At 41.7% G+C, this 12,427-nt stretch overlaps 1 protein-coding gene across 2 annotated transcripts in view; it reads right to left on the bottom strand.

The window, feature by feature from the left end:
- Positions 1-3,648: 3,648 nt before the first annotated feature.
- Positions 3,649-12,427, bottom strand: part of EML4 (EMAP like 4) — a 159,197-nt gene continuing 150,418 nt past the window's right edge. For both annotated transcript variants that reach the window (XM_055327266.1, XM_055327267.1), the window contains 4 exons: positions 10,824-10,911; positions 10,230-10,328; positions 7,060-7,190; positions 3,649-6,457 (listed from right to left, as the gene is read on the bottom strand). In XM_055327266.1, the coding sequence (XP_055183241.1) occupies positions 5,984-6,457; positions 7,060-7,190; positions 10,230-10,328; positions 10,824-10,911 (792 nt within the window). In that variant the 3' untranslated portion in view covers positions 3,649-5,983. The remainder of the gene's footprint in view (positions 6,458-7,059; positions 7,191-10,229; positions 10,329-10,823; positions 10,912-12,427) is intronic.

Here is a 12,427-nt window from a genome sequence, read left to right as displayed (position 1 = left end):
ACTTAGAGCATACAGTTAGTCTTCTAATTTGAGGGGGGGGGGGATCCTGACTTTGCTATATTAGTTCTAAACTATGCAAGGCCTGTCTCTCCAACCTTCTCAGGTCACATGCCCCGTGAGGGCAGGGCTGCGTCTGTCTCGGCGTCAGATTCCCCACCGAGCCAGCACAGCTCCCTGCGCAAGGCAGCCTAGTAACATGCACCTGACGTGTGGACGATTCCTTTGCACCTAGTCGCATATCCGTGCCCCAGGAATCAAACTGGCTACCACGTGGAAGGTGCTGGCAGATACATTTTTGTTGTAGAGGGACCAAAGACTACAGGTGGAAGAGGAAGGACCTGCCTTACCCAGGCACGCGACTCACAGTTCTGTTAATGGAACTGGTGTCCTGCAGTTGACGTAAGAGAACGCCAGCTCCTGGTTGCCCTGCCTGCAACCGGGTTTCCAAGTCAGCCCCACCGCACGGGGGCCTCGTGGGCATCGCCATGCAGAGGCTGGCTCCAAAGACTCCCTCTGGCTCGGTGGCTGCAGGCACGTCAAGAATGAAACAGGATGACCAGGTATGAAGGCTTTGCTTCTTACTGAAAATGTGTTTTTCCTATGTGAGGCCACTGCTTCTGGCCCCCTCTTTGTTTTCTGTTCCTTTAGCGAGATCTGGTGAAGGTAAAATCAGCCAGGAGTTGAAACCTGCCTCTGGAGCTGATTTTGTGTGATCCCACTGAGCTGTTTGGCCATCAGCACCGTAATTACGTGTATTCATCTCTGTGATGGGTGGTTCTCTAGGAAGATCTATTTTCAGGACCACATGTTTACACTGCTGAGGGGGAGGAGGTGCATGATCAAAGGCCTCTGGCTGAGCGTGGGGCTGGCGGAGCCTCCAGGCTTATGGGAGAAGACTGGGGCGGGGGAGGTGAGGACAAAGTGGAGAATGCACTTGGCTAAAGACAGAAGTGGCTACACTTCTTTTTCAGCGTAATGGAAATTGCCCAAAGGTTGGAAAACAAGGGAGCAGCCTCTCCACACAAACAGGTTTAAAGTGTTAGGAACCGAGGACAGATGCGCCTCACCGTGGCCAAGGAAGGCAGGAAAGTAGGCAGCTGCTGGCAGCAGGTGCCACAGGATGGTGGACGGGCCTGGAAGCTTCTCCGTCCTGTGCTCTGGTTGTAGGGGTGGCAGGAGGGGCCTTGTGCACGAGCAGGGTCCCTTCAACTGCGTGACTCTGTTCAGAGCCCAGTGCTGCCTTTTCCAAGGCTAATCGCTCTGCAGCTTTCCTCAGGCTGCCCTTCGGGGCATACCCTGATCAGTCTTCGTATTAGCAAGGACAAAGCGCCAGCGCAGGGCACACGGGCGCTGCAGGGGCTCGGCGGCAGGGGGACCTGGCTTCCAGTCTTGGCTCAGTGGTGTGTGACCCGGCCTCTCCGTTCCTCAGGCTGCCTTGTGCATAAAATGGAGAATCAAGTCTAGGATTGTCGCAACGAACGAGCTGGCACATGTGAAGCAAGGGTGACACAAAGCTTACCTATTGTTGAATAGCAACTCGGGGCGGGGGGGGGGGCGGCTAGTTTAGCCAGGGAGCACTTGTTCTCGCCCATCTCTTCGTGTTTTTTTTTTTTTTAATTTTTTTATTTAGTTATGATAGTCACAGAGAGAGAGAGAGAGAGAGAGGCAGAGACACAGGCAGAGGGAGAAGCAGGCTCCATGCACTGGAAGCCCGACGTGGGATTCGATCCCGGGTCTCCAGGATCGCTCCCTGGGCCAAAGGCAGGCGCCAAACCGCTGCGCCACCCAGGGATCCCCTCTATTCGTGTTTTTGTCCTTTGAGATACAGAAGTGGTACCGGTGACTTTCTCTGCCGAAGTTCTGGTTTTGGCTAAAACAAAACCCAACAGGAACATAACCAGTTCAGGAAGCCGTGGACTCCTGAGGATGCCACCCTCAGTCACAGAAATGAAACAGGCCGAAGTGTCCAGAGGAGTGAAACTTTTTGTCTGTTTGGGGTTTTTCTCTTTATTCCTTTGCCACCTTTAGATTAGAGCATTAAGGGTTATTATAGGTTTCATTAATGAGCGTAGAGTAGAAATTCAGGTTTTCTTTATTAAAGGTTGACTGGCTAGCACAGAACATGTAACATGACCTGAGATTGGGTAAGGAGAGCAGGAGCTGCCTCCTTACAAAGGGTTACATCTATTTGTGGATGAAAAGGCCTGGAGGCCTTTCTGCGGTCCTTGAGGACTGCAGCCCTGGGGGCCCGGGCAGGGCCTGGCGTCCACGTGGGCAGCGCCTAACCCCCCCCGCTCATGGAGCATAGATGGAGATGGACACAGGCCCTCTTGTTTCCCTAGCTCCTGTCCAGATTCTCTGTGAATATTAATCTTTTTATTTCCTTCTTCCCTGATTTTTTAAAAAATATTTACTCATTACAGACATAGAGAGGCAGAGGGAAAAGCAGGCTCCATGCAGGGAGCCTGATGAGGGACTCGAGCACCAGGATTCTAGGATCACACCCAGGGCCAAAGGCAGGCGCTAAACCGCTGAGCCACCTGGGCTGCCCCTTCTTCCCTGATTCTAAAGAATACCTTTCTCAGAGCACCTGGGTGGCTCAGTTGGTTAAATGTCCAATTCTTGATTTCGGTTCAGGTCATGATCTCAGGGTCGTGAGATCGAGTCCCGTGTTGTGCTCTGCTCTAGGTAGGAGATTGCTCTTTCCCTCTTTCTCCCGTGTGCACTCTTAAAAACAGTCTTTCTCCTAGTCTGAATGGCAGAAGCACAAGTGTTGAAGTTACAAAACATGAAGCCCTGGCATGGCCGTCATCGAAGCATCGAAGCAAAGGAACATGGGCCACCTACCAAGTCTCCCCATCACCCTGCCTACAGGGTCACACTCCCCCCACCGCATGCAGGCCACACAGGTGCTCCTCTGTTGGCGGCTCTTCAAGCCTGTTATCTTTGTCCTAAAGATGTCCTTTTATGTATACATTTATATAGAATTTTTTATTCCTAAAAACATATTCTTGAACTCCCTTCATTTCAGTTCCAGCTTTAAGCTGGAAACCTAAGTTCTGTCTAGGAGTTCCACCTCCACCTTTGTGTGTTCACAATCGATTGCATAATTTCCCCTTTATGAATCTCCTTTTTACCGAGAGGAAAAATCTAATTGTTCAATGGGTTTGTTCTGATGCCTGTCATTTTGTCTCAGAAGTGGTGAAGTAATTTTCACCCCAGGCAGCCTCTCAGGGGTTAGTGTATGTGAGTGGTTGGGAACATATATTCATAGTCACCAAAGATGAATAAGGTAATGAAAACCCCATCATCTCCATGCTTTTAAGACTAAGGAATATATGGAATGCCCCCATTCTGATTATTTAGAAAGAAAACTTTGTAGCAGCCAACTTATGGCTGTGGCGGAGAACATGTCACAAAGCACCACAGGAATATGTCAGGAAGGTAACCAAGATTGCCAGGATCATCCAGTGTTAAACATTAGAGGACGTGTAGACATGAAATAAAAACATTATGAGATGGAGCTAGCTGCGACTGGAACGGTGGTATCCCCAGCAGCAGCGGACAACTGATAAAAAGCTGTGTCTTCTGATAATTGGACAGTCATGAAACTAGCAGTATCAATGAAGTAAGAGTCAAGACATGTGAAACATTTTGATCATTTTATTTTATAATCTTCAAAATTTTCTGCCATGAGACAGGAATGCATGATAGAAATGGCTCAACATCTTCACATGAAACACTTGGATTCATTTTCATTCACAAGTTTTTCTAGAAACATCTACAATTTCATAATCCCACCCACTTGCAACCATTATCACAGATTTAATTGACCATTAAACAGTAGTTGCCAGCAATAGAGAGCTGGAACGCTTTCTGCGCATTAGTAGTGTCTTTTGAAACTACCACCCAAGAGTATCACGATTTTGTAAATCTCATTGTACACAGCAACCCCAAAGGTGACTGGTGTCCTAAATAAATTCCCTGCTTATCATGGAGAGCTGTATCCCCCAGGGACATTAAGAAATGCTTTTTCTTCTAGAACTACTTGTTCTGTTCACCTCAGTATTTTTCTTGCAGGGAATAGCACATGCTGACCTGATGATTTAATTACACTGATAATAGGCAAGTATATATGCCTTATATACTTATTGATGCTCTCTGATAATTATGAATAGAACATACTGAAAAAAGATGGATTGCTTGGAATCGCTCTTCTTTTGAAGAGAACCACTTTGAGGTTTTTTTTTTTTTGAACAACTGTAAACAAAAGGAAAGAGATATACATGGACATATACCTATACACATAGAGATATACACTGAGTATTTTCAATGTGGCGTATATCTTCCTATATAGATACACACAGAGTGTCTACACTCACCCCTTCACACATACCCACACCCTTACATACAGCATGTGAATATAAATGTGAGTGTCCTTGGGAGTTCACTGGAGTTTGTATATTAATTACCAAATGATGATGAGATACCTGATTTGTATTACTCCTGAGAAGATACTAGAAGGGAATGACAGTTCTGATGCACTTTGGAATGGCACAATCACGTAAACACTTGCATACTTATACTTAAGACTTCTGAACTCATTCAAAGTTTCTAAACATGATCTAACAACAACAAAACAATTCAGCAAAAAATCAAAACAAAGTTTTTTTATAATCAATGTATAAACAAATATATAAGAAATGCATATCTGTCAGCAATTATAGTAGGAAACATGTAAGTAAGAAAAACAGTCATCTGACAACAAAACTATCCAATGCATAATACATGCATTGCCCAAAATAGCAGAGAACAGCCACATCAGAATTGCAAGGGTTAAAAAAAAAAAAAAAGAATTGCAAGGGTTACAACAACTCTACTGGAGAAAAATGACCATATATAGCAAGTCTGTTATGTATGCAATTTATAAAAAAATTACTGTGACTGTTACTCATACTTCTATAAAAAAGAATTTGTAATTTGCAGAGTGTCTTATCCCTCGATATAATCTGTATAAAAATTACAACTAAACCAATGAATTTCAAGCACCAATTCAAACTTACTGTATTTATATTTCTATTATCAAAGGAACAAATTATGAGGAAGGCTAAGCTAAAATTAGCCAAGTAATTCTTAGTTTTATAGGCATGCGGTTTTTCTTCTTCCATTCACTTGAATGCCAAACATTAAAAAAATGTTTAGGCCAGTAAAGGAATCCTTGGAGGAATCCATTATTTCTGAGTATTAATGGTTTAGTATACATTAAAAGCTCTTTAACAAACCACTGCTTTCTTAGTTCTAAGATGAAATAGATTTGCACACAAGAAATGAAGGGACTGTTCCTCATGATCATGACGACTTAGAAAAGGCAGCACCCAGACAGTAGACTAATGAGCACATCTGGATATCTACCGGTAGTGTGAGGAAACGGCGTTAGGACTCAAGGCAACACCACTGCTCGCGGCAATACTGAAGTTTTTAACTAAGAAATTTCTACTAGTCATTTGGGTGGGAGAATATCTCAGTGAGAGAGTATTTTTTGTTTTTGTTTTCTCATTTTTCTGCATCAGGGAAAAAAAAAATAGCACAGTCTGAGCCAGTAGATGAGTAACAGTGTTTGTGATGCCTGGTTGTTCCTGAAGAAAACTTGTTCAGATAACAAGGGGTTGATTTTCAATCCATACAACTGTTGTTTTTGTTTCCAGTATTTACATCATACCACTTACATACACAGTAATTTCTGAGAAATTAATGTGTGTCTTTCCTGTTATTTAGAGTTTGGTTCATTTTCACACCCACCAAACAACCTTTAGATGGGCCGCATCTGAGAGACCGCAGGTAAGAGTACTGAAAACAGATCACGCGGGAACCAAGATCTGCATCACTAGTGATCTATCTCCATTACTCCCCAGCCTGTCATCTGAACTCTATCCCAGGATCACATGTAGCTGAAGGAGAAGAGAGTCATGCTGAAGGCCTGGGGTTAAGACAGGGGTGCGGGGTCTTGCTGGTCCTCTGGAGGAGGGGCTGCCTTCTGCTCCTTGCTGATCTCCCTGGACGGCTCCTCATCCAGAGGCTCACCCAAGTCCTCACTGCCCCCTTCACTCTGTTCCTCCATGTGGTCCTCGCTGGGCTCCATAGTCTGCTCCAGGCTGTTCTCCAGAAGTGTGGGAGAATTGCTTATTCTACTTTCTTCTTCAGCTGTCTCATTTAAGGGCTGGGAAGGAGGTGGTGTGGGAGTATCAGACTGCACGGCACTTTCCACGGAGGAGATGGGGGCTTTGGTTAGAGTACCATCGGGTACAATCTCATTTTGAGGCAAAGATAACTTTTCTACAAGTTTCCACTGAATGATGCTCATGTCTTTTCCACCCGTTGAAATCAAGTGACTGTCATTATGAGTAAAGCTGACGTTGGTGACATGGCTGCTGTGGGCACTGTACTTATGACTGGGAGCCTAGATGAAACAGATCAGACAGGAAAATTAACCTCCGTCTTTACATGCCTATTTACAGCAATGGAAGCAACTCGGTAAGGAAGGTAATTCAAATCAAAGCCAGAGTCATCAAATCTGAGGAATGGAGCTAGCAGTAATTTCCTTTTAATACCTGTTTCTATGGGAGAAACAAAATAAATTGGACTTAATGAACCAGTCTTTTCCGGATGTCAGTTGGATTCGCTTGTCAGAGCTTAGTAACTCTTCTGCTGAGACAGGTAGGGAAGGGTTTACTAGACGGGCAAGCCTGGAGGGGATTTAGGAAATGGCTCTAGGAGCTTTATATTTTAGTAGGTTTAGGAGACATTTAGACCTGCCAAAAAAATTACTGATAAACAAAAATGAATGAAACATCAGCCGTCTTCTGTAATGGTCTTCTCCTTGACCTTACTGGTGAAGAAGTAAATACGCAGTGCCGGCCTGGACGCTTAAAGGTGCTCTCCCCTGTGCCCCAGGGCATCACAGGCAGTGATGAGTAACTCTACACATCTCTTCTCACCATCAACACAAAAATATCCCGATAAAAGGCCCTACAACACTAGTTTTTATTAAACTGACTTTACCTTTGCTTTGGAGCAGGGATACTGAAACAGATGAACTTTGCAAAAGTCATCAGCGACAGCAATCACCTTCCTGTTGTGGGATCGTACCAGTGCATTGATATCGGTCCCATCGGATCCTTCTGGCCAGACACCTTTGATATGGAAACACCGGGGTGTAGAAAAATTAGTCTAAAATGTAACTGTGATGCTTCATGGATTTTAGAATCTTATTAATTTTCATCTGTGTTCAACTTAGCTGTTTCTTAGTGCCTTCATTATAAGGATGAAGTTCTACCCCAAATCTAGTAAAATTAAGTGAAAATAGTCTCAAGATGGAAAATATAAAGGCACAAAAGTACTCACTAGTAACCAGCAGGTGGTGCTAACAAATAGTTTTAGCTTAACTCACCTCAGTATATAAACTCTTCCTTTTTAATTTATATTTTAAAGATTTTATCTTCATTCATCAGATAAAGCACTGAAATAACATCTATTTTTTAAGACCAACAAGAAACAGGCTTTGAGGTTTTTTTTTTTTTCTTCAAGATTTTATTTTTTAAAATTTATTAATGACAGACTGAGAAAGGCAGAGGGAGAAGCAGGCTCCTTCCAGGGAGCCTGATGTGGGCCTTGATCCGGGTACTCTGGGATCACACCCTGAGAAGGCAGACGCTCAACTGCTGAGCCACTCAGGCTCCCAAAACAGTCTTTGAGTTTAAATTCTGTGCTTGTTTTTAATTCCTCCCTCCCTCCCCCAAGTCACATTTACTGAATCATTGGTTCTTTCATATTTTCCTAGTGATTTAATTATTTGCCAGGGTAGGAATTATTAAAAGTTGATTTCTTGTTTCCTTAAGTAACTCCTATTAGATGCATTTATGTTCAAATGAAGCCCTGAAAATATTGCTTGTTGCATCATAAATTATGATGCATTTCACTATTAAGTTTTTTATATTTACAATTTTAAATTGACACCAATAGTGTTAAATATTTCTAGTAACAAAAAATAGAAATTTTAAAAGACAATGAAACAAAATTGTTTCTCTCATGAATAAATAAAGATAAAATCTAAACAAAACAAAGTTTCTAGGTGGAGCGGAAATTCTGCTAGTTGTATAGCAAGGTGCAGAAACTAAGCCACAGCAGTAGTTTTTCAAAGTAGACTCTGGGGAAGCTGTGTAAAATGTACACACTCTCTTCTTTGCTGTTCCCTTCAGGTAGGCACTTCCAAGAAAGCCTTGGAAGATTCTTTCTTAATGGAATGCACAGGCCATCCACTAGTCTACCATACTATCCCATAGAATGTTCATAGAAATATTTATGTCCAGAGACATAACAAATTTAATTATTCTGAGTCATTATGAGGCACTGGTGATCATGTTCAACATAATTAGCACAAAACTCTATTAGGATTAGATAGAAATTATTGCATACAGAAGGGCTGATAAGCTGGTTCAGTGCCATTATTGAGAAGAAGTTTTTGATAAATTCGCTAAAACAAGTCAAAACACTTCTTAACTGACATCTCTTAAGTAAATATTGTTTCATTACAAGAACGAGGTAAATTACCAGCTATTGGCTACTGTTTCAGTTTCACCCAGAATAATGAAATTGTACCTGGCTCAGTCAGGGTTGTTTTTAACTTCTTGCTAGCCCTTACTTGCCTCTATCTTTAGCAGTTGTGTTTAGAACAAGGGCCTATAAAGGATTATTTTTCTAATGTACATAGCATGAAGAACTGTTCTCATCTACAATCAGATTGGAGGAGAGAGCCCCACTGTCAGAAGGTAGAGATGTGGTTAAAGGGAAAGTACTAATATTCTGGACATTGCTTTAGGTATAGATATCACCCCCCCCCCATATATCCAGCATTCTAATTACTGAGTAGAACATCTCTTTTTAATTCTTTGCAGACAAGGCCTTATCTTAACTTTTCCATTTGTCTTATAGCTTTTTCAGAAGGATACACCCAGACTGGGAAAGACTTAGAAAACTGTCACAGAAAAGATTGCAAGAAATATCTAAAACATCAGATCAGTGATTTCCAAACTTTGCCTTTAAATAATGTCTACTAAAAATGCCTTTATATTTCAACAAATGGTGCTGAGCCACCTGGACATTCACATGCACAAGAGTAAGAACTGCTGACAAGATGTGGAGAAACGGAACCCTCTTAAATCACTGGTGGGAATGTAAGTGGTGCAGCCACTTTGCAAAACATTTGACAGTACTTCAGAAGGTTAAACACAAGGTTACCAGTGGACTCTGGAATTCCACTCCTAGGTATATTTCAAGGGAAAATGAAAACAGGTCTATACAAAACTCTCACATACTTGTTCACAGGAGCATTATTTCTATTAGCTGAAAACTAGAAACAACCCAAGTGTCCATCAATTGATAAATGGATAAACAAAATGTGGTTACATGCATACAAGGGGGTATTATTCAGCCATAAAACAAAGTGCTGATACATGCTACAATGTGGATGAACTAAATCCAGAATAGGCAAGTCATTAGAGAATGAAAGTAGATTAGTGGCTGCTGGGGGCAGAGGGAGGGAGAGGTGAGGAGTGATAGAACGTTTCATTTTGGGGTAGTGAAAATGTTCTCAAACACACTACAATTCCCAAACCACTGTACTGTATATTTTACTTTTCAAATAAAGATATTATTTATTTATTCATGAGACAGAGAGAGAGAGAGAGGGAGACACACAGGCAGAGGGAGAAGCAGGCTCCTTGGAGAGAGCCTGATGCAGGAGTTGATCCCAGGAATCACTCCCCGAGCTGAATGCAGATGCTCAACCACTGAGCCACCGAGGCATCCCTGTACTGTACACTTTAAATAGGTGAATTACATAGTATGCTCAATAAAGCTATTTTAAAAATAATGCCCTTACAAATTAAAATGCTTCAATTTTCAACTGGAGGAAAAAAATGGGAAGGCAGTCTGTGCTATTATGTAAATTTCTTTAAAGTGTCTGATATTTATCGAGGACCAAAAGTTTGCTGGATTCTGCAGAGAACTTCATATTGGTTTGATCTTAATACATTGAATTTCTCTGAATCTGGCATTAATAGTGACAGCACTGAAGAACACATGCAGACTCTTTTTCATTTGGAAATTTAAGCAATTATTATATATAAAACCCCTAATAAACCATCTTTCCCCATCAGTTGTCATGTTCTTACCAAAGACTTGAAAGCCCAGTACACAGGTGTATGTAGTCCAATCAGTGTCCTTACAATCCGACCGATTCCTGATTAGTTTGCAGCCACTTGGAATGTCCCCTTTAAATTTAGAAACAGGGAGTATAATCATAATGCCTGTGTACAAATGTATTTGAAAGTGTATCCTGATTCAAACTAGTCATGTTTATTTGTATTTATAGTCCATACACAGAAAAACATTAAGACACACTTAAAAAAGAAACGGTTTATAAAACTACAAAACTGTTCTCCACTGAAACTTTTTTCTTTAAAAAGCATAAATGCCCATGTATTATATTCTTTCCTCTCTCCAGTAGAAGTTAAATACAGAGCCATATTAGAGCAGCAGTCAGAGTAATTTCTTATAACTATATGTCTCCACATATAAATTAATTTGTTGCTTTCTTGGAGAAGTGAACCATATTTGAGACTCTTCATTGCTTAGCGTGCAGAGAAGCACATGCTTTATCGAGTCAGAGAGCCAGCATGCACTCTGTACAATTCAGATTCTGTACAGCCCGTTCATTTGCGTCCCTGATAGATACATCTCAATTGGATGTGATCATTCATACTTACAGTACAATATCTCATAGTCTCCTGAGTTAGACATTATATACTTGTTGTCTGGGGACCAGTCAAGATGTGTGATATAGCTGGAATGTCCCTAGGGAGTAACAGATCGACTATTAGAAAGCAGTTAGCATTTTGAATAATAAATAGTTTAACGACCAATAGATTTTCTAAGTAGCCATTTATCTGGATTTCCTGAAGTGTGCAGAGGAGTATCACAGCCTCTAGAACTGACCAAGGCTCACAGCAGTTCTTTAGTTCTTTTTCACCCTATTTTGTTGGGAACCAAAGGTGCAGGTGTGTGAAGATGCCAGCCATACACGAAGAGTTCTGGTAGAACTCTGCAACAGGGGCGCCTGGGTGGCTCAGTCGCTTAAGTGTCTGACTGCTGGTTTTGGCTCAGGTCGTGATTTCAAGGTCATAGGATCAAGCCCTCTGTCGGGCTCTGTGCTCAGGGTGGGGTCTGCTTGCCTCTCTTCTTCTGCTCCTCCCCTCTGCTCATGCATTTTAGCTCTAAAATAAATAAAATCTTTTTAAAAAAAAAAAAACTGAATGAAAGAGATCTCAGCACAGTGGAAACATGCAGCACCTGGAACCTGGCAGTTTCCTGCTGGCCTCTCCACCTAGACAACAGTAAAAATCACCTATCACCTGTGTTAGCCTTCCAAGAAAGATGAGTCTTGCAGACTTGTGCCTTAAAGGACACTTCACAGATCACCTACCCTCAGGCCTTAGTTCAAGTCACTGGTGTCCCCTTTAGAGGTACTTCATTTTAGACAATGAAGTAAGGATTCCAGGTTGGTCACAGAGAGTATGGTCTTCCTGGGCTGCTTCTTGGCATCCGTGGTACACCCCAGAGGCTGGGGAATATGGCACAGATACACAGGCATGTGGAGTTCTAGAAAAACTCTTCTCTCCAAAGAATATTTTTTGGAAAAAGTCACCCAACATGAACAGAACAGCTGGATCCAGTATGATCATCTGGCTCATTAAAACATTCCTTGAACAGGAAGACACGATCTTTTTCTGCTCCAGTTTTTACTAACACTGTGGGAATTAAGACTAAAAACTACTAAATACTGTATTCTGCTGACTTCCTATATAAGCATTTGATGATTTCTAAGGTAAGTCACACACAGTCTTAATGATTTACCATAGTCAATGGAGACTCAAAAGCACTTTTAATTCCTACAGTCTGTGGTAAAGATTTAATTTCTATTGTACTTTTTGAATTACTAGCTTTCTGCACATGATTAAAATAAAAATTAAAAAATTCAAAGTACTCAAGTAGGGTTTTTAATGATTCATACAAAGTATTATTCCAGTACCTTTGAAGTTTAACAACACCTGTCTGGAGCTATGATCTCCCCCATCGTGCTGTATGTTGAATATATTTGTATCTTTAAATAAATTTAAATGCTATGAATTTGAGCACTGTGAAGCTCCTGAAATCAGCAGAGATTAGGAGGTATACTGGAAAACAGGTTGGAGATCACTTTCTAGGCACAATGGAGACCTACCAACTTCACAAGAAATCAAGTTTCAAAACCAGAAAGACACATGTGGTTCCTGGGTATTTTCTGAATTTGGCAGGGGCGTAAGGTTTACAC

The sequence above is a fragment of the Nyctereutes procyonoides genome, unplaced genomic scaffold, assembly GCF_905146905.1.
Source record: "Nyctereutes procyonoides isolate TBG_1078 unplaced genomic scaffold, NYPRO_anot_genome, whole genome shotgun sequence".
NCBI lineage: Eukaryota > Metazoa > Chordata > Mammalia > Carnivora > Canidae > Nyctereutes > Nyctereutes procyonoides.
Note: the sequence above shows the minus strand (reverse complement) of the source record. Positions and strands in the feature narration are given on the sequence as shown.